We start from the raw sequence: 22,214 nt of genomic DNA on the forward strand, positions 1-22,214 counted from the left end.
GCATGAAGCTTTGACAGGTGTTTCAGTCTACTGCATATAGTTTTAATACTCGGTTGCGGAAAGACAGATCTTATTCTCCAGCGCCCTATAGTCTATAAAATCGAGAAACAGCGACGGAAACGATGCAAACGACGCAACGACGGCGCGGCGAGCAGACGACACCTGCTCAGCCCGCGGAAGCAAGCAGGCATTGCAAACAACATAACGGGTGGCTTTCTCTCTCTCTCTTTGTCTCTCGTCTGGCTGCGCGAATATCTTTTTTAAGTTACAGCAACATACAGGGAGGGACGCGCGTATTTCGCTTCACGTGCTCGAAAAAAGATTTTGCGCTTTAACTCTGCAATTTTCTAGCTAATATGTTGCAAAAGGATCGCATTTTGGAATCTACGTCGTTCAGTGTAACACTTGCCACAGTTTATTGCTTAGATTTTAAGAAAAAAGTGCGAAATTTCTTTCTTGTGCGGGGATGCGACCTGCTGCGGCGACGCAAGCACAAACTGTGTCGCCGCCTGCCGGCTGCTACACAAAGCAGCCGGTCAGGGAGGGTTGCAGCTTGTTGCCTGCTCCTTTGGGACAGGCCGTAGCCCTCCCTGAAAGGCGGCGCACGCAGTAGGAGCGCAGATGTACTGTACGTGCGCAAACTACAATCGGAACGCTCGCGTCTCCTACTGCAAGCCGGCCTCCGCTACAGTGTGACAACCAGCTATGACCACTGGATGCATGACAACAGATTCCACAAAACACTGCTTCAATTCATACACAACACAGGCCTCACAGCACACATATAATACACATATACGCACCGAGAATTATGCCTTAAGGGCAAGTCTTCATCGCAAAAAAAAAAAAAATACAGCTCCAACATTCAACATAGTCAAACACGGACAAAATCACGAGGGAAATTAAAGGCAGCTGACATCCATCATGCATTACTCACCGAGGAGATAAATAAAACAGACGTCCGAAAAGCCAGTATTTGTATCCAGAGACTATTCAGTCTGCGCACAGCCAGGATTAAACTTCTTTCTCCTTGCGCAACGATGCGAATGCCCAATCAGAACAGCACACAAGTTTGCTACAAGAAGCCACAACAAAGCCGTAAGTGCAAAGCACACACACACACACACACACACACACACACACACACACACACACACACACACACACACACACACACACACACACACACACACACACACACACACACAAAGAAGTCGGTAAAATATACGGAACGATATCGCCCGAAGTGTAATGGTCATAAATGCCGTATGACCTCTGTACGACGATGGCCCCTTCGTTAGAAGTCGATGTCCGACAGTTGTGTGTTCCAAAAGCCTGTCTTCTTAGCAAAGCATACGAATAAACTCGACCGCTCTGGCTGTAGAGTAGCGGTTACATGCCCCTTATTTGCCTATTTCCAGGAGCAGCAGTGTCGTCCTACTGATGCCTTCCGCACCTTCAAATACTTCAAGCCATTCAACGGTCGCGGCGTGTCTCATCATTGGCTGCAAGAAGCCTGTCACGACGCTTCGAGATAACCAATGGTCAGCCGCTACTTTCGCTCTCTCTAAACTGAATGATGGCAAGCAAAAAGAAGCAATAAACGGCACGATGGCGAGAGAGAGACAGAGAGAGAGTACTAGTAGCAGTGGATTAATGTGAGGAAAGACAACGCCTGCTTGTTGCGAACCTACGCCCTTGCCGTTGTTTCTTCTGCCGTTGTTTGGTGTGGAGAGAGTAACGCGGCAACGGTCAGTGTAACGACTGTCGCGCGCCGATAACGCTTTTGTTTGCTCTGCTCTGCCGCCTCGCCATTGCCGGAGCGCGGATGCGACCGAGCAGCCGCTCCGTTACTATTGGCTGTTTAAATTTAAAATATAAATAAAGAGACTGCGATTAGTGCTTACGGCACTCTATCTGTCTGGTGCGGTCTGCTGACACCTGGGGTGCTATTTTGTAGGAATTCTATTACTTTTTTTATGCGTTTTGCCGCCATCACTGAGCAGCCATTGGTCGAAAATGACCGGGCCGCGCCCATTTTGTCTGTCAATCACGCGACGTCAGGAACCCGCAAAAACTGTAATCGTCATCGTGACGTTGACGCACTCATTATGCGGAGCAAAAGGCACGGATATTTGGCACGGCCAGAGGCAGGGTCGTTTCCGAAGGCATAACAAAAATGGCCGCCCCTCTGATTGCTATGGCCGTGGCTCTTCGCCGTCGCCGACGTGAACACGGAGAGCCAGACGACGCGTTTGACATGCCGGATGACCATTTTCGACGGCATTTTCGACTCTCGAAGGGAACGGTGCGGTTGTTGTGCGAGGAACTGGCGGGGGAACTAGAAGCGGAGCGAGCGACGGGACTGTCGGTGGAGCGGAAGGTGTTGTGTGCGCTGCGCTTTTTTGCCACTGGGAGCTTCCAAGCGTCCGTTGGGAGCGAGGAGACGATTCGTGTGTCGTAGTCGACAGTGAGCGAGTGCGTGCGACGGGTGGCAGAGGCTGTTGTGAAGGCCGGGGCGCGCAACAAGTGGGTGCATTTTCCTAAGGCGGCCGAGGAAAAGGCAGCCGTAAAGGAAGGCTTTCTTCGGCGCGGTGCTATCCCCGGTGTCATAGGATGCGTCGACGGCAGCCTCGTAGCTATTGTCGCACCGAAGGGTGAGCGCAAGGCTGCGTTCATGTGCCGCAAGGGATACTACGCCCTCAACTGCATGTTCGTAAGTAAACCTCACGTTTTCTGGTGCCGATCCTTTTTGACAGTAATGTTGCTCATGTCATCGGGCACTTTCTCTGTTTACGTTTTACCAGATCTGCGATGCGGACATGAAAATCTTGGCCGTGGACCCTCTGCGACCGGGGTCGGACCACGACGCTTTTGTCTGGCGCACGACATGGTTGCGCCGGCGGTTTCAAGCGGGCCGCATCGTGAATCCCGGAGAATACCTCCTCGGTGAGGCGAAACACCTTTTTTGGCGCAGTCACGCTTCAGTAGCGCAGAACGCCGTGTCCGCTCCAACCCAAACGTTTAACCAAATTACAAGCACATAAGTCGGGAAAAAAAAATGAAGTCACCATTGTCACCATTGTGACTGCCACCATTCTCAATGTTCGAAGTGTTAAGTTACAAGCACATTATGTGCTTGCAAGGAGCAGATGAAAGCAATACGTATTAGTGCTGCTACTACACCCAGTGCCTGCCAGAAGCAGAAGAAATGAACAAACATTAGTGCTGCTACTGCTACTACTGTCATTGATAGTACCAACAAGTGTTGATTTCTTCTGCTTGTGGCAGGCACCGAGTAGTGCACTTGTAAATTTGTTAACCGTTTGTGTCGGGTATGGACATGCTCAACTCATGCTTTTACTTGCGATTCACTTCTGGAGCCTTCTGTAGATTTCCTAAGTTTACAACTTGCCTCTCGTCAGAGGAGTACTCAATGTACTATTTCCATCTTCGTGCAGGTGACAGTGGCTACCCCTTGGAGCCGTGGCTCCTGACCCCAGTTCCTGGCCATCCTCCAGCGCAGACAGCCGAGGGGCAGTACAACACAGCACATGGCGCCATGCGTTCCGTAGTGGAGAGGTGCATTGGGCTCTTAAAGAGCCGTTTCCGCTGTCTTCAGCGATATCGCACCCTCCTCTACGAGCCGGAACGTGCAGCCAACATTGTCGCGGCATGTGCTGTGTTGCACAACCTTCGCCTGTCTGAGGGCAACATAGACTCGGGCGATGATGACAGCGATGACGACAGCAGCAGCAGCAGTAGTACTGAGCTCTGCGGTAATGACGACCCCATTCCGCAAGGTCTGCCCCGAAACACAGGGTCGAGAATGAATTATTTGAGAGGCCGGGCCGTCCGTGACTCTGTGATTGGAATGTTTGGGACAACCCGTGCGCAGCACATACAGTACCTGAGAAGTGTTCGGCGGCAGCTGCGACGTCAACAGCAGCGTCAGCATCGCTAGGTGCATGCACACAGTTGTAGCATAACATGTGCCGAAAAATTGCATTGTGCATTTCATGCTGTGAAATTGCAGACAGATTTCCCATGCTAAGTTGTGGGTGATGTTTATGTAATGCAAAGCATTCATGACTGGTCAAGGAATGTAAAAGTTGTGTAGTGAACCGTTATGTAAGGCCTGCATTTATACTAAGTGAAACAGTATGTTTAGTGGCGACATATAAGATTGAAAGCAAGCTAAAAATAAGTGTATTTTCAAAGGGTCTGCCATGATTTGCATGTTGCTGCTGTCGTCACCTAGATGCCCTGCGCGCCATGCATGTAGCCTGCAGTTGTCATAATTATTTCTACTCGTATCGGTGAAGTTCTGTGTTCCCTTACGCGTTGATGGACAGAAACGCCTGTCTACTTGCTTTGTATTCGTCGCAGAGAAGCTCCCAAAAGCCAAAATGTACAGTGTACGTCACACCTTCCGCTCCATTGAACGTGCTGTTACACGTGCAACTTCTAGTTCCTGCGCCAGTTTGTCTCGCAACAACCGCAAAGTGCCTTTGTAGTGACGAAAATGCCGTCCACCTGGTCATCCGACATGTCAAATGCTGTGGCTCCTGTGAAGTGTGGCACGCATGAGCAGTTGATACATTTCAACAAAGTGCCCTCAATTGTAAATAGCTGAACTCGGGGAATGGAATATTGCAGAGTGTGTAATTACATTTCCACAGTGCAAGCTAGCACTGCAAATACAGTAGCGCCATGCAAATAAAAGCACCAGAACACTGCACCTTTCCGTATTATTTCACCCTTCAACATACAGACATTTTTTTGGTAACACTTGTTTATGTACACATCACGTGCGACAGTCTCTACATTGAATAAGTGCGAGAACAGTGAGTACTGCAGCAGTAGAGACATATGCAACATATCACAGACAAGTTGCAATAAATATTGCATCACATTGTTCTTGCATCTGAAAGATTCACAGGTAACGGCAGGCATCGTGTAAGGAAAGTGTTGTACGCTGCACAAATATGCAGAAATAGCAACTGGCTTAAACTGCACCTGAAAAAGGTGCAGGTGCTTAAATCACGCATCGACAGAAGAATATCACTGCAAAATATGTAGGTACATCACTACGTGTGAAAGGAACATGCTGTCGTGGAGTTCCATACTGAAAAAGAAAGCCATAACATCTTGCTTTGATATTGAGTAAGAGAAACTGCATAAATATTGCACACGAGGGGTAAACGTACAATGTATCACAACCATGAAAGAACACTGAATCGCAACGAAACCTGGTAATGAAAAACAAGAAAAGGACGTCAAGCCCTGTATGTCAAGGCAACGAATTATATAAACCATGGAAAAACACTGAACGACAACAAAACGTACTCATGAAAAAGAAGACAGTAGGCCCCCTATGTCACGACAAAAAAGAAATAACCATGAAATATCAATGAATGGCAACAAAACGTTATAATGAAAAACAAGAAAAGAAGACATTAGGCCTTGTATGTCACTACAAAAAAAATATTGACCATGAAAGTACAGTAAATGGAAAAAAAATGTTATGACAACAAACAAGAAAAGAAGACATTCCAGCCCTGCATGCCAAAAAATGCAAGCATAATATATACATAAATATGCAAAAAAATACACATTACAGATGAGGTGAAGGTGCATAGGCAAGGAATTTTCAGAGCTTTTTGCTGTGCATATTCAGAGGTTCCGTGTGACATTACATTAAGGCGCATTGATGACATAGGATTGAATTGTAGAACATTTGCAGTGTTGCTTCGTGCTTAACTTGACATGACAACAACTAGGCACCGCATAATTGCAATGCCGCAGTCAGATTAATGTACCATCGGGCTTGCTGGCACTTGTGCAGGTGAGCGTGATAGTGTGGGCGCTCTTATTGCTGAAGTACAACTTCAAGCAAAAAAAATCATGCTGCAACGGCTATGCTACTTGTGGTTGCATGAAAGGGTGACTTGAGCAATTATTTCTTGCTAACTAGCAATATCCGGCCTTCATATCACCATTACTACAACAGCAAAATTTAAGCTAATAAAAAATGGTATAAAATTCCTTGCCTATGCTACTTCTTATTTACATATGTGGGTCCTGAGAGGGGGGAGGGACTTGGCTGCCACCATGGGCCAGTGCAGCCAGCAGCAGCTGCAGGATACGCTGGTGTGTCTCCTGTGAGCGTCGTTCCACTGCCAGCCGCTGCTGCTGCACGTCGCGCATGCTGCCAACCACCTCCCTCAGCTGTTGAAGTCCCTCCATGTGGACAGCATGTTGCTGCCGCAGGACCTCCATATGGACTGTATGCTGCTGGCGCAGGATGTCCATATGGGCCTCGTGGTGCTGTTAGCGAATAAGATGTGTAATTAGTTTAATTATATAAGCTCAGTGACAATGCCTTGGTGTGTTGCATTCATCTGCATTTGCAGGCTATTGTCACTGTATATTGAAACACTGATAATATCTTTCTGGTCCATCAAATTTGTGCAGTCCCATCCCATTAAGATGTCTTACATGGTTATACCTGCTTCCCTGAATCTAATGCCACTTCTTTCTTTTCGCCCCGCAGGGGCGTCTGCGCAAGCAGGCGTTTGGTGTGTTGCGACACCACGGACCCGAGCACACGAGGGTTGGACCCTCCCGCGTTTAACCGTGCGTGGCTTAGCCGTGTCCGGGGAAAAGGGGATCCTGGGGGTTGAGCCGATGCTGGGTGTTCGGACCTTTAAGGCCCCCCGGCGGAGGCAACACACCCCTTTGGCCTCTGCTTCACGTAGACGGCACCCCCGGACTGACCCACCCGGGGGAAATCGGTAGTTGCCTTTTCCTGTCTCTCTCTCCCTACAACCTTCGTCTTTTCCTTACTTTCCACCTTTCCTGTCTCCTTCTCATTTCTTTATTACTTCCGACCTTCCTGGCAGCAAGGGTTAACCTCGTGTGAGTAGCCAACCTTGGTTATATCATATTAGGTTATAGCGGCAACGTACAGCTGGCGTTTGCAGGCCTGTTTTTCAGGCCCTGCAGCGTCCCCTTGTTGGACTCCATGGTGGGTGGCTAGCGTTGCTGCCGAAATTTCACATATATTTATGGATAGCTCCTTTCCTCCATTCCCTGATCGCCCTCAGAAAAGAGGGCGCACCGATGAAGTTTTTCAGTTTTTCGGACGCCAAGTCCACAACTTTCCACGTTTCCATGTAGTTCACTCGGAAACACCAGGCAAACCAGTACGCACCATTTCACCTTTCATTGTATCAAAGACCCTGACTGATGTTTTTGGAGCCGGTTATAAGGCGACCAGGATGGCAAGCGGTGATCTCCTCCTGGAGCTCCGCGATAAGAAGCAATACGAGAAACTGCCTAAGCTAGTGTCATTTGGGGATAACCAACTAACAGTAACCCCGCACCGTACTATGAACACCACCCGCGGCGTTGTGTCGGACGATGACATGCTAGAGCTCACTGAAGCTGAACTCTTGGAGGGCTTCAGTGAACAGAACGTCATAAATGTTAAGCGAATTAAGATCAGGCGAGACGGTAAAGAGATCAATACGAAACACCTGATACTCACTTTCGGTTCAAGTGTCCTCCCCGAGTCCATCGAGGCCGGTTATATCAAACTTCGTGTTAGGCCATACGTGCCCAATCCTCTCAGATGCTTTAAGTGCCAAAGGTTCGGCCACAGTTCACAGAACTGTCGAGGCCGGCTGACATGTGCCAAGTGTAGTGACACTGAACATTCCTCCGAAACATGCCAGAAGACTCCACATTGTGTCAACTGTGATGGCGAGCACGCCGCATACTCGCGCGCCTGTTCGTCCTGGAAAAGAGAAAAAGAGATTGTGACAATCAAAGTCAAAGAAAATATATCTTTCAAGGAGGCACGTAGGCGGGTGTCATACCTGTCTAAGAGCAGCTTTGCCGATGTGGCGCGTAAGGGGGCAGCGTCACAACGGCCTCCGGCGGCTGTCCGACCCACAGGCAGTGAGTCGGCAGTTACGCCATCTGCCCCCGCGGCGGTTGCAGCTACCGCTGCTCCGTCTACCCAGCCGACGGGGCCAACGACCCCGAAGGTGGGCGCAGCCGAGGCTGCTTCACCCTCCCCCGCCCCTTCTAGCGCTGGCAACGGCCGGCGCAGCCAAATCCCCCAGGGAACCCCATCGACCTCCGGGCTGGTGGGCTCAGGGGTCTTGCCCTCCAAGGCGGGACCTTCCCTGGTAACTTCTCGCTCGCAAGAGCACGTGTCCGGCGCCTCACAAGAGGCAATGGACACTACACCTACCCCCAAGGCGCCCCAAGCGCCTAAGGAGCGGCGAGGTTCCCTCGAACGCTTCAAAAAGAGTAAAACCCCGGTTACAGGGCCTCGAAAGGGCTCTGTAATCTAAGACATCCCTTCCGTTTCCGTAAACACAGCACCAATTAAATATAAAATATGGATACACAAATCATTCAATGGAATGTCAGAGGTCTTCTTAGGAATCTTGATGATGTGCAAGAACTCATCCATACACACAATCCAAAAGTGCTGTGTTTACAGGAAACACACTTAAAATCTATACACACACACTTTCTCCGAAAGTATGTTACATTTCGTAAAGACCGCGAGGATGCTGTCGCATCATCTGGCGGTGTAGCCATTATTGCTGACAGAACTGTAGCGTGTCAGCAATTAAAACTCCAAACGGCCCTGGAGGCCGTGGCCGTTCGAGCCGTACTTTTAAATAAACTCATTACCATCTGCTCCTTGTACATACCACCACATTATCAGCTTCACAGACGAGACTTAGAATCATTAATAGATGAGCTCCCAGAACCCTATATGATTCTCGGTGATTTTAATGCACACAGCAGTTTGTGGGGCGATCCACGCTGTGATGCGCGAGGTCGCGTCATTGAACAGATGCTTTTCTCTTCTGGAGCATGTCTCTTGAATACAAAGGAGCCCACATATTTTAACCTAGCCAACAAGTCATACTCTGCCATAGATCTTAGCATTTTATCGCCGACGCTTTTACCATATTTTAAATGGAATGTGGTTAACAACCCATATGGGAGTGACCACTTCCCAATAACCCTAACTACGCCGAAACAAGATAAACTTGCCCCGCAGGTCCCTCGGTGGAAGATTGACACAGCCGATTGGGAACGGTACAGATCTCTTACACAAATGACTTGGACTGAGATGTCTGGTATAACTATAGATGATGCTGTTGCATATTTTACAGCTTTTATACTGGATGCCGCCTGTAAATGTATTACTCAAGCGAGCGGCATGGGTTCCAAGCGGCGTGTTCCTTGGTGGAACGATGCATGTAGGCAAGCACGGAGGAAGCAGAACAAAGCGTGGGCGCTGCTTCGCGATTCGCCAACGGCAGAAAACTTGGAAAACTTTAAGCATGTCAAATCCCAGGCAAGGAGAACGCGCCGGCAAGCAAGACGAGAGAGCTGGGCAAAATTTATATCAAGCATCAACTCGTATACAGATGAGAGAAAAGTCTGGAATAGAGTGAAGAAAGTTAATGGGCAGCAAACGTATTCCTTACCTCTAGTAAATAGCCACGGAGAAAGCCTTGAAGACCAAGCCAACTCTCTCGGTGCACATTTTGAATACATATCGAGCTCTTCACACTACTCCGAAACCTTCCTTAAGTACAAAACACAAATAGAACAGCAAAAATTAGAAAGAAAGTCTGCTAAAGAAAGTGCGGCGTACAACGATCCATTCTGTATAGCAGAACTGCAGGCAGCACTAAACTGTTGTAATACATCCGCCCCAGGTTCAGACCGCGTAATATATGAGATGCTAAAACAACTACCACCTGAAACACAGAAAACCCTCCTCTACCTATACAACGTTATATGGTCTTCCGGCGAGATCCCCTCCGTTTGGAAGGAGGCTATTGTAATTCCAATTCTGAAACACGGGAAGGATCCTTCCTCTGTATCAAGTTACCGACCTATAGCGCTAACAAGTTGCCTCTGCAAAGTATTCGAAAAAATGATTAACTGTCGCCTACTACATATCCTCGAATCTAATAAATTCCTCGACCCATACCAGTGCGGTTTTCGCGAGGGTCGATCCACCAGTGACCATCTCATACGTATCGAGGCACGTATTCGTGAAGCTTTTGTTCATAAGCAGTTTTTTTTATCAGTATTCTTAGATATGGAGAAAGCTTATGATACTGCATGGCGGTTTGGGATATTGAGAGACCTCTCACAGTTAGGTATACATGGCAATATGTTTAGTGTTATTGAAAGCTATCTGTCTAATCGCACATTCCGTGTTCGAGTGGGCAATGTCTTGTCACAGAAATTTATACAGGAAACAGGAGTGCCGCAGGGCGGTGTGCTCAGCTGCACGCTCTTTATAGTAAAAATGAATTCTCTTCGTCTATACATACCACGTAACATCTTCTATTCCACATATGTTGACGATGTGCAGATAGGATTCCAATCAAGTTCTCTTGCAATCTGTGAGCGACAGGTCCAGCTTGGCCTTAACAAGGTCTCCAAATGGGCTGACGAGAACGGGTTCAGACTGAACCCACAGAAAAGCACATGTGTCGTTTTCTCGAGAAAAAGAGGCCTGCACGCTGATCCTGAAATTCTCTTGCATGGTGAGCGTCTGCCTGTAAACAAGGAACATAAATTTTTAGGCATAATTTTAGACGCGAAATTAACCTTTGTACCGCACATAAAGTATCTTAAAATCAAATGTATGAAAACAATGAATATCTTAAAGGTGCTCTCACGCACAACCTGGGGCAGTGATAGAAAATGCCTCTTGAACTTGTACAAAAGCCTCATACGCACACGATTAGACTATGGAGCCATAGTTTACCAGTCGGCTACTCCAACTGCTCTAAAGATGCTTGACCCTGTCCACCACTTAGGAATTCGCCTGTCCACAGGCGCCTTTAGAACAAGCCCAGTGGAAAGCCTGTACGTTGAATCGGATGAGTGGTCACTGCATCTGCAGAGAACATATTCGTCTTTCATGTATTTTCTTAGAGTGAACGCAAACAGTCAGCATCCCGCGTATTACACCGTAAACGATTTGTCCAGTTGCCAACTTTTCCGCAACCGGCCCAGAGTGGCACAGCCTTTCTCCATGCGTGTTAGAGACATGGCTGAAGAAACAAGGGTTCCACTGCTTGGATACCACCTTATGTCCCCTGCTATACGGCCCCCGCCGTGGCAGTGGCAACCAATAGACTGTGATACATCTTTCGTAGCTGTCACAAAGCACGCGCCCGTCGCGCATATACGAATGTATTTCCTCGAATTACAGCACAAATACTCCTCTCCTGAATTCTTTACAGACGCATCAAAGTGTAATTTTGGCGTATCTTACGCAGCGGTCGGTCCATCCTTTACAGATGCCGGTGTTCTGCACCCTAACACAAGTATTTTCACAGCAGAGGCCTACGCGATATTGGCTGCCGTTAAACACATTAATGAATCTAATATCCCAAAGGCAGTTATATACACAGACTCTTTGAGTGTTGTAAATGCTTTGAAAACTGTCAGGAAATATAAAAACCCTGTAATTCTATCTCTTTACACAACATTATGCACAACCTATCAGTCCAAACAGCATATCGTCGTATGCTGGGTGCCGGGGCACCGAGAGATAGAGGGAAACGTGTTGGCTGACGAGCTAGCCACATCCGTCAACGCCAACGCCTCCAACACTTCCACAACTGTCCCTGTAATGGACCTCAAGCCCTCAATAAGAAAAAAGCTAAGGGCTTTCTGGCAGTGCTTGTGGGACGAACAAACAGAAAATAAACTACATGTTATCAAGCCGTATCTTGGCAACTGGCCGCCGGTATCAAAGAACCGCCACACAGAAGTAACACTTTGCAGACTCAGGATAGGACACACATACAGCACACACGCATACCTCTTGTCCGGTGGCGATCCACCCACGTGTGATAAATGTGGTGAGCCACTAACCGTGCTTCACATCCTGCTGCAATGCACTCAATTAGATGCTAATAGGAGAAAGCATTTTCCATTACCACATCGGCAGCTAATTCCATTCCATCCTCAAATGATTATAGGTATAGAACCTCTCTTTAAACATGAATGCCTGTTTCGATTTTTAAAAGATGTACATAGTTTTCATATTATAGCCCCAGGAAATCCGTAGCACAGCCTCTAACAGAGGTTTCTGCTGCGGTAGGTGCGATAAAGAAAGCACCTGCCTCCCAGCCTTTAGGCTCAAAGGCCCACCGGAGGCATAAGTGCTAGTTACATATTCTTGCATTTTAGCTCCATGTCCACTTATCACGCGTACTATATCCACAGACCACTACATGTATCACTATCATAATTTTATGCTTTATACTATTTTACGCTTTCATGACACTGATCGATTTTAGGCCACTTTACAGCCATGTTACATCCCACCATCTCCACTCACACATCAGTGCTTAACACAACATTATCAGTCATGGCGCTCTTTGGCCATACCTGGCCCTTGCGCCACTAAACAACACACATCCATCCATCCATCTTTCTTTTCGCCACATAATTGCGTAAATATTGACACATATTATTCCACGCAAATGTGTACAAGATATAATCAGAGCACTGTATGCATACGTTATGCTTGTTTAACGATTAATTGTTGGAGAGGTCATATGCTCGTCAATTTCATACGCAGAAAAACATACGTCTGTGGCCTTACACATACCCGCTGGTTTTGCCCCAGAATTTGTCGGCGGAAGCGAGCCTCCTCCTGTGCCCTGGCTTCCGCCGACTGGCCCTGCCGAACATATTCGGCAGTAGCCATATGGACGGCGCCCTCAAGGTCTTGCTGCTTCGACTGCCTATGGGGGGGGGGTGCTTGCGGCTCTCGTGGAGTTGGCTGGGGGGTCGGCTGGAAGGGTGGCTGCTGGAGGGTAGGCGGTTGCTCTTCATGCAAGACAAAAGCAAACGCTGCTCATCCACTGTTATCCGACCCACACAGCTTGATTGTCCTAACCAGTCACTTCGAAATGTCATTGCAGCTGCACAGCTACAATTATGATACACAAGGCAGTCGCATAGTTGGAGCAAAAGATGTCACAGAAAATTGCTGGTTACATTGACCTATAAGAAGCACAAGGAATCTCTATTACAACATCATGTCATTTGTAGGCTTGCATTTCTGCTCCATGAATAAGAGCTGAATGCTGGACACAAAGGTAGTAACAGCACAGTGGGCTACTTCATAGCAAGGTCATACAGCAACTGCAAACAATGCTACAACAAAAGCTGGGTCACTGACTTACGTGTAAGGCCACTTGGCCCAGCAACAGCTGCAGGACCCGACACCACAAACGTAGTTGTTGCTGGTGCACTGCGGGAGGGCCCTGCAGCATCCTCCGAACTTGCGTCCTGCAGTCAGAGTAGTGTCGTTGCGAGCAGTGTGTGCAATGCGCATCATTTACACAAGTTGCTGCTCAGAGTGCATAACCTATATTGTAACCAGCACAAAAAACGAAAAAAAAAATATGGCTGAAGAGATTTTGGAATGTTGTATTACAATGTAATGCTGAAAATGTGTTAGGCTACAGCAGCACAAACAACACTTTTTAAACCCAATGTACGCACCTCGCTATCGGCGAAGTACTGCGGCGGGGAAACAAGGAGGCCGCCTGTCCTCCCAAGGATGTCGAGGACGCGGCCGTCCACCCCACCCACTTTCCCGCCTCCAGTGGCCCTGCAAACACAACAACGACAACAACTACGTGAAACGACGTTACTGTCAGCATCATTAGAAAGCTCACCTCTTCTCGCTCGCGGCCCTGGCCGCTTCTTTCTTGGCCTTGTGAGCCATTTTGGCCCAGTGGTTTCGCCAACGGCTCGTTGACTTAACCGCTGGGCCCTGTCCGTTCAACACTGCCGCCACCGCCTCCCATAGCTCGTTCTTTCGAGCAGCAGTCATACGTGGCGAGAACTCCGTAGAAGCTCTCGCCAGGTATGGGTGCTGCTCGATGAACTGCACCAGAATATCCGTCTGTTCTTGTGACACTCTGGGCCCTTTCGCTGCCGCCATTTCCGATTTTCAAACTTGGGAATTTCAGCCGGCCCGCAACACAGTAAGAAATTTACAGTCAAACATTCTGTCTAAGCTAAGCGCCTGCATAAAGTGCTCACTACGAATTGATTATTTTTTGCCTTTTTATACCACTAATATAGAAAAGGTAAACAAGCTACTCACATTTACCGTTGTAGCAGCTTCTTTCACGGAGCGTAACCGTCAGCGCAGGGGCGCCAGGCCCAGAGTATTACTGTTGCTGCGATCACATTGACGAGGCTATTGTTCTGTCGTGGCGGTGCTCTAATGAAGGGTGCTGAGTGGCTTGACAGTTCTCGATCCACTATGTTGCAAAGTTTGTCCTCGTGGGTTACGGTTAATTCTTGTTGGCCCTTCGTAAAGAAGAAATTATCACACGTCAGACATGATGCACCGAAAACCACACGACAACGTAATCACTACACGAGCAATATTTACTCACCTCACTCTGCTGCATCTCACGGCTCCTGCAAGCAGCGCAGATTCTTCTCAGATGCAAGTGTACCGCTGTGGGCCGCAAATAGTTGCGCTGCGTTACCGACACGCTAGCGGCTGTCAGCTGTTGCAGGTAAACAAAGGCTGCTATTTTGCGTGAGCTCAACGGCATGGATTGGATGCACATCCGACTACTATGTGGCTACGGCTTCAAAAATAGAGCACTTGCGTTTGCATTTCTTTGGACTGCGGCAGCTTTTGCGTTGTAATGTAACAAAATGAATTTGCTTTGCGCAGCATGGAAGTCCGCTTTCATTAAGTGCTGTTTCACAAAACAAATTTGCTATACAGTCCCGGAAAAAGAGAAGAGAATACGAAAGAAACATCCGGCCAATGAAGGGAGCTTCTGATTGGACGATCCAAGAAACGTCGTGCCTACGTGTACACAATTTCCAAAATCGATGACGTCACGCGAAGAGGCATTGGCATGAAAAAAGGCATTCCTACAAAATAGCACCCCTGAACGGCGCTGATACCTCAACATGGGAGGTGGAGAGTAAAAGGGAAAGGAAGAAAACATTTATTTGCTGCGATCTTTGCGTCGCCGTTGTGCACAACCGGTGCTTTCGAAGGTGCCGAACGTGAGGTGCATGTCATGGCCCCTTGAATGTCGAGGATGTGAGAAAGTAGGCGAGGCCAGACCGTTGGCTGAGTCTCCCGTGGGGCCTTCGTACAGTACAAGCTTCCGAAGTGGCGGTGTGGCAGGTGTGATGGAATTGAATTGTGATGAATGTGTTCGAGGGCACGTCCAGTAGGTGGAGAGAGCGCAGAGATAACCGCCACATACCTTGCAGGATGGCGCGCCGCGGCACCGATCCAATGCCGTATTGGATGGTATCATTGATGAGAGGACATGGAATGGTGTGGGGGGAAGTGGGGAGAGTCGGTGCGTCCTGGCGCAGTACTTAGAGTCGTGCGCGACGATGCTTTCGTTGCTCGGCCCGCTGTGTCCTCGGACAATAAGGGTGCGATCTTGTACGCGTTCCAAACTCGAACGGAGGCGGTCCGTTCTTTCCGTCGCGAAATTGGCGGTCCGTTCCGTTGCGTTCGTCCGATAGCAGACAACACGGAATGACTGACAGCAGATATCATTTCTCAATTGACGTCATGGCGTTCTTCACCGTTTAAACTGACCAACCGTGTGCGGCTCGGTGGAACGGACCGCCTCCGTTCTATTTTGGAACGCGTACAAGATCGCACCCTAAGTGTGCGGTCATAATAAGGGGCCGATCGGTGTAAAGGATTCACGAGCTAGGATATGACGCAAGGTGCTCAGTCCAGCAGCACGTCTAAGCCAGCTAATGTCGCTCGAAGGTGGTGGGGGCGGGGGGCGTATTTCAACTGGTGAAACTTACAAGCGCGCCTTTCTGTACATTTCAAGAGCTGCATTGCCTTGCGAGTGATAGCGGTGTCAAAGGCCCCTGTAACGACGGGCGCTGAAAAGAAATTTATTTATTAATAGTAATGAAATTAAATAAACTTGTATTTTCTTGACTCGTCACCTATATATAGAATTGTCCAGAAATTTTATTTTCGTTGAATGAATAAAACTGTGTCTAGTTCGAATTAAAAACACGCTTTTTTTCCCAAGGTTTGTTCCCTCCAAGCATAGTCGCGCTTCAATCGCTGCTCGCATGATGTCGGTGACAATTTGTACTGAACCGCTTTTCGCCCAAAGCTTCGCGACCTATTTGGGTTGACCTTGCCCTGCGCACGTGGGTGGTTGCGGACGCCCAACTAAAGCTGCCTAATATCGCGCGAGCCGCGACCGCACGCATGTCGGCTCCTTATAACAGCGAGATAGGCGTCAAATACGCGCAAACGCCTTGAAGGGTGTTCGGTTGTCCCATGGCCAACACATTCACGTTTAAGGGGTAAGATCGAATCGTAGGTGAAAACCATTGATGGTATCTTTTTGCCGACTTTTTCCGTCAAGTGAAAATGATGATAGCTGTGACAGACGACATGAAAAGTGCATTTAATAAAGATTCAAAGGAATCGCTCTCAAATTCTGCTGTCGGTTATTTACATTACATGTCGGTTAATTACATAGTTTTCAACCGCGCTTTCCCTCATCGCACGTCTAGTTTGAGCTTGTTGTCGCGTTCTGTAAAATTACATAACAACCCTAGTGGTGGGGGCGCTACACATGCGACAAGCAAAAAACCCTTAATGGTGTAACATTTTTTAGAGTGTATATGCGCTCTTACACCGGTTTCAGGAAGCAGCTGTGCTCTTCTGGCAGGAAGCATATTCGGCAGACGGGCATTAATGATAGAGAACGCAATAACAATGCAAAAAATGCACGTGATGAGTGGTTCGCAATTCATCGCAATTCCTGTAAATGCGGACCGTTTGTCAGAGGACGCACCGTTGTGTCCTTCATGCAAGAGAAGCTCAAAAGAGAAATCATTGACTTGGAAAGTATTTTGCGATTTTGTGCATAAGCATCCCATCTGTTAATCTTTCCGAGAAGGAACTTGTTTTTCCTAGAAGGTAATCTTTTGTCCATAGGTGGTGCCTTTGTGCCAGCCTATAAAATTGTGCTCGCGAAAAATAAACGTTCGTCGATAGTTTGCGCTTTCTGCGTCGCCTTGTCAGTCTTCTTGTAGTCGTTCCCTCCGCGCTGTACAACCGAAGTTCACAATGGCGTGCTGCACATACATAACTGCTAGTGTGTGGCTATGTTTCTATATGGTTCACGGCAAATTTTTAATAGGTGGCACGCAATCTCAGTGCGTACAAAGATATTTGGTCCCATAGCCTAAAGCAGCTAGTGATGGGTCCAATACAAAAAATGTATTGCAATAATTAGCAGTCTTACACAAACAAAATAGCCAAAATATCATACATGCCAGTTGAAAAACACAACAGGAAATTTTAAGAGTCTGTCGTATTTTGGGACGTTGTTTCTGTAGTTCTGTTGGCTGTAGTTCTGTTGGCTGTAGTTCTGTTGGCTGTAGTTCTGTTGGCTGTAGTTCTGTTGGCTGTAGTTCTGTTGGCTGTAGTTCTGTTGTCTGTAGTTCTGTTGTCTGTAGTTCTGTTGTCTGTAGTGTGACGTCCTGTAGTAGAAAGTTCTGTAGTTCTTGATCAATATTTAAATAAAAATTGACAGAGACGTCCGTAAGGTTATGTAAATTTGTTAGTACGAAAAAGAAAAACACAAAAGTAAAAAAAAACGCCTTCGCCTAGGATTCGAACATGCGACCTCACGATTCCGAGCCCGGCATCTTACCACTGCACCACCCCTGACTTTTTTGTTTTCTTTATTGCATGGAATTATCGTTACTGTCAAACCGATACAGTTACATCACATATGATCATACAAGAGAAACAAATTCACAGAAAGTATACAGTCCAATGACAGTTCAAAATTCTGGTAAACAAACACAAGCGTCCAGACGCGAAATCCATTCAGGGACGGGATCATATGTAGCCACCACACTCCGGACTTGAGCAGTCTCTTCTCGGAAGATAGACCTTGTCGAGCGAGGTGGCTCGGCATGTCTGTCGATCATTCGACTTCTCCATAATGAATAAAGTCCTAATAACATAAACAAATCATATGGTGTATTACTGGCTGTCTTTTTGAAAGGAAGGAACCGGATACCATAACATGTGAGAGGAAAGTCTTTTTTGATAGTTCTTTGTAAAATGTCCCATAAAAGAAATGCGTCACGACAAAGTATAAAGCAATGTTCTATTGTCTCGGGTTGATTGCAAAGCCTACAATTTGTATTCCAGGGTACATAGACTCCTTTTTCCTGAAGCCACGTTTTAACTGGCAGTGTGGAGGTGCGCAGCTTAAAGAAAAACGTTTTCGCTGCTGGCGCAATGCACATTCGACGGACACGGCAAAGAACATCTTGACCAAATAGAGACAGATACGGCTTTCGGTACAGCGGTTCAGGGAAAAGGTTATCTATAAGTGCTGCATTTAGCGACGTGCGATTAACGGTAAACAAATATTCAAGGTTGAATCTGGCTTTTAAGAATGAAATAGTGTCGACAAGTTCCTTTAAGAAGCCCCATAACGGTAGTTCTTGAGCAACGTTTGTCGTGACAAAAAGAAAAGGGAGGTGTGACGCAAGACGTGCTCGATTAACTGCGAGAAGGAATGGATGACGGACATTTTTAAGGTAAAATAAGCGCATGACCAATTGTCGCATAAACAAATGCACAAGACCCAGGCCTCCCTTTTCAAGCGGGAGAAAAAGGTTGTCCCTTCTCATGGCTTCCCATGATGAATGCCAAATAAAACATGCAAATATTCTATGAAATACCTGGACATGGACACATGAGCAGTGCAAGACCTGCAGAACATAAAGAAGCTTAGAAGCGAGAAATGTATTGCATGCCTTAGCTCTCGCAAAAATGGAGAGATCACGTCCTTGCCAGGTTGTCATCTTTCTACGGATAGTGGTTATCGTGGACGCCCAATGAGGTCCACTATTACGGAAGTTATCGAGAGGTACTCCAAGATATCGCAACGGAGACTGATTCCAATGAATATTCGCGAATACAGAGGGAGTGAGCGCCCACATGCCTAGCCAAAAGCCTCTGCTTTTGTCAAAATTTACAGTAGCACCTGCAGTCTCACAGAAACGCAGGGTAGCGTTTATTGCCTTGGTAATGCTTGGCTTATCGACGCAAAAGAAGGCAATGTCATCTGCATAAGCTAGCACTTTAATTTCCTCGTCGGCATACATATATCCTTTAATGCTCGAGTCACAAAGCACGCTTAAGCAAAGAGGTTCTAAGTATATGGCGAAGAGTAAAGGCGAGAGCGGACAACCTTGACGAACGGATGACTGTAGTTGTATTATATCTGAGAGGGTACGGTTCACAATTAACTTTGTAGTGCAGTGTTTATGCCAAAGTGTTATACCATTGTATAATACATCCCCTAACTGAAGATGTCGCAGTAGTTGGAATAAAAATTCGTGTTGAACCTTATCAAAGGCTTTGGCTAGGTCAATCTGGAGAAGAGCTACTTGATCCGTACTACCCTCAATGCACTCAAGGACTGAACGTGCGATATGAACATTTGTCTGTATAGAGCGGCCTCGAATTCCGCATGTTTGATGATCACCTACTAATTTAGTAATGACTGTCTGCAATCTGTTTGTCAGTATTTTTGCAAATATTTTGTTATCCACGTTACATAATGATATCGGCCTATAACCGTTTACTCTCTTTATTGTTTCATCATCAGTGCTTTTTGGTATTAAGGTTGTGTGGCCCTGATAGAAAGATGGAGGAAGCTCACCATATTTATAGGCTTCCTCGAAAAGTTGCTGCAGAAAAGGACACAGGAATTCCTGAAATTTTATATAAAATTCAGCACTAAGGCCATCAGGACCAGGCGTCTTGTTCCTCTGCAGCGTTTCAACGGCAAAATTAATTTCTTCTCGAGTTATTGGCCCATCAACGCAGAGTCGATCATCTTCTTCTAAGTGTGGCATAAGCGAAATAAATTGATCAGAGTTTTCTTCGTATCCATTCTGAGGCTTAACTGCAGCGAAAAGATCTTTATAGTGAGCTTCAAATAGGCTTATTATTTGGGACGTGTCTGTGTATATAGACCCACCAGACTCAATTTCTAATATTTGCTTGGAAAGCGCGTATCGCTTCTCATCACCGAGAGCCCTTTTTGTGGGCTGTTCCTCTGTGAAGCGAGTTGTGCGTGAACGAACCATTGCTCCTTTGTACACTTCCGTCTCATATTTCTGTACTTGTGCGCGAACTGTGTTTATTTCATCGCTATACAACCCTGGTTCCTGGCTTTCGAAAGCGTGCAGCTTGTGAAGTAGATCATGAAGGTAATGCTTTTCAGCTTTTTTTCTTTGAGACAGCTCACATGAAATGGCAATCGCCTCAGTTTTTACTCTATTTTTGAACATTTCCCATCGAGCAAACAAAGGAAGCTGTTGACATTGTGTTATTTCTAGCCATAATTCTTTCACTTTGTTTACAAAACTTTCCGCTCGCAAAAGTTGTGTATTAAGTTTCCACAGTTCCCAGTTTGGAGCAAACCTGCGGAATTTTCGGGGACCCCATGAAACAGCTGCTAAACAGTGGTCTGTGAAAAATACAGGCTTCACGGCGTAGTTGTGAATGTTAGACCAGAGACTCGTCGAAACATACACACGATCAAGTCGAGCATGGGAGAGGCCTTGAAAGTGCGTGAACCGCACCCAAGATGGGGTGTAGGCGCCCACGTCTATTAGATTGTGATCTTCCGCTAACTGATGCAGGAAAGCAGCACTTGCATCATAACGATTAGTTAGGTATGAGTGGTCTCTGGAATGACAAACACAGTTGAAGTCTCCCAACAGTACCAAATCTCTGTCAGTATCTAGGAGCTGAGCAAGTGAGAGGAAGAAAGCCTTCCTGTCACTCACTTTTGAGGGAGCATAAACGCAAATGAATCGCCAATTACGGGAATGAAAAGAGAGGTCACAGCATATAAGGCGGCCTTCCCCATCAACACGCAGCGACAATGAAGAATGATTTAACTGCTTTCTGACTAACAAAAAGCATCCAGCGGAAGCACCACATGCTTGGCTAATACACACCTCGTAATCAGGTTGAAAAGTTTGCAGCGCAAGGTTGACATCACCAGCAGACGATATCTTTGTCTCTTGCACTGCACCAACATCAACTTCATGCTGCCGAAGCACGTGTAGTAACTGCCTCTGACGCCTTATATTCCTCAGCCCACGTACGTTGAGTGTCGCTACACATAAAGGGAGGGTGAAGGCGGTAGCCATTTTGCTCACCTAAAGCTTTTGTATTTCATTGCCCTTGGCCACAGGTAAATGTGTGGTCTTGCTCCCTTTGGACTTCTTTGTGCCACTCTCCTGACTACGCTGATATAACCGGCGGGGCACATTATCACCAGGAGAGGGAGTTTGCTGAGCACTAGGAGACACTTTCTCGGGCGCCTGTAGTGCCATGTGAATAGTACGACGTCCTGATGCGCTGATGTTTACGTTTGCATTTTAAGAGCTAAGATCCGCTATCACTCCACCGCGTCAAGTGCCGCATCTCTAGAAGAGCAAGAGTGTTCGTACCATCGACAGGTACATCTTGCAGTGCTAGAACATCGATTTTGATGTACGATATCCTTATTAAATAAGAAATTCAGAAATAGACAACGTTGACTTTAGGGTTATTACTGCTAGTTTCGACAGTTGTCTCTCGTTCTTTACACTTTTGAGCGCGCATATAATTCGTGTGTTCAATGCAAAATAGCTACATAAACATTCGTGGATGAGAGTTCTTTCTGACAGCATACTGGCTTCTCACGGCAGCACTGTACCAGATTAATGAGACCCGAGCGAGACAGCTTTTTACGCAACTTTGTGGAACAACCCAAATCTTCTTTTCCGCTTCGCATAAGCTTGTGAAATATTCCTGGGAAATTAACTAATGTGTCAGTGTAACAGCACATGTAAGTCCACAGGCCTGTGTGCCACATCTTACCAAAAAAAAAAAAAACGGATACGCAGCCATTCCCGCAGATGGTATGATTTTGATCAGCGGCCGATTTTGAGGAGGCCGGTAGGGCGTTGCTGGTGCCGCGTCGTCACGGCACAATTATAACTATTCGCCACGTCCACTTTAATACCGGTGTCGGTGCCATCAGCATTGCCGGCTTCAG

The 22,214-nt window shown here is 47.0% G+C and overlaps 2 protein-coding genes across 2 annotated transcripts; one reads left to right on the plus strand and one right to left on the minus strand.

The window, feature by feature from the left end:
* Nucleotides 1-466: 466 nt before the first annotated feature.
* On the plus strand, nt 467-4,310 carry LOC135909831 (putative nuclease HARBI1). The gene is made up of 4 exons (XM_070531519.1): nt 467-535; nt 2,465-2,716; nt 2,808-2,949; nt 3,462-4,310. The coding sequence occupies exons 1-4, from the start codon at nt 467-469 to the stop codon at nt 3,962-3,964; spliced, it is 966 nt and encodes a 321-aa protein (XP_070387620.1). The 3' UTR covers nt 3,965-4,310.
* Nucleotides 4,311-11,938: 7,628 nt separating this feature from the next.
* LOC135909859 (uncharacterized) lies at nt 11,939-14,632 on the minus strand. Its single transcript, XM_065441898.2, has 6 exons — nt 14,496-14,632; nt 14,198-14,406; nt 13,588-13,696; nt 13,266-13,371; nt 12,686-12,906; nt 11,939-11,959 (listed from the first exon to the last, which is right to left on the minus strand). Coding segments are annotated over exons 2-6 (459 nt in total). The 5' UTR covers nt 14,200-14,406; nt 14,496-14,632.
* Between the last annotated feature and the right edge of the window lie 7,582 nt (nt 14,633-22,214).

Source organism: Dermacentor albipictus, chromosome 1 (assembly GCF_038994185.2).
Source record: "Dermacentor albipictus isolate Rhodes 1998 colony chromosome 1, USDA_Dalb.pri_finalv2, whole genome shotgun sequence".
Taxonomy (NCBI): Eukaryota; Metazoa; Arthropoda; class Arachnida; order Ixodida; family Ixodidae; genus Dermacentor; species Dermacentor albipictus.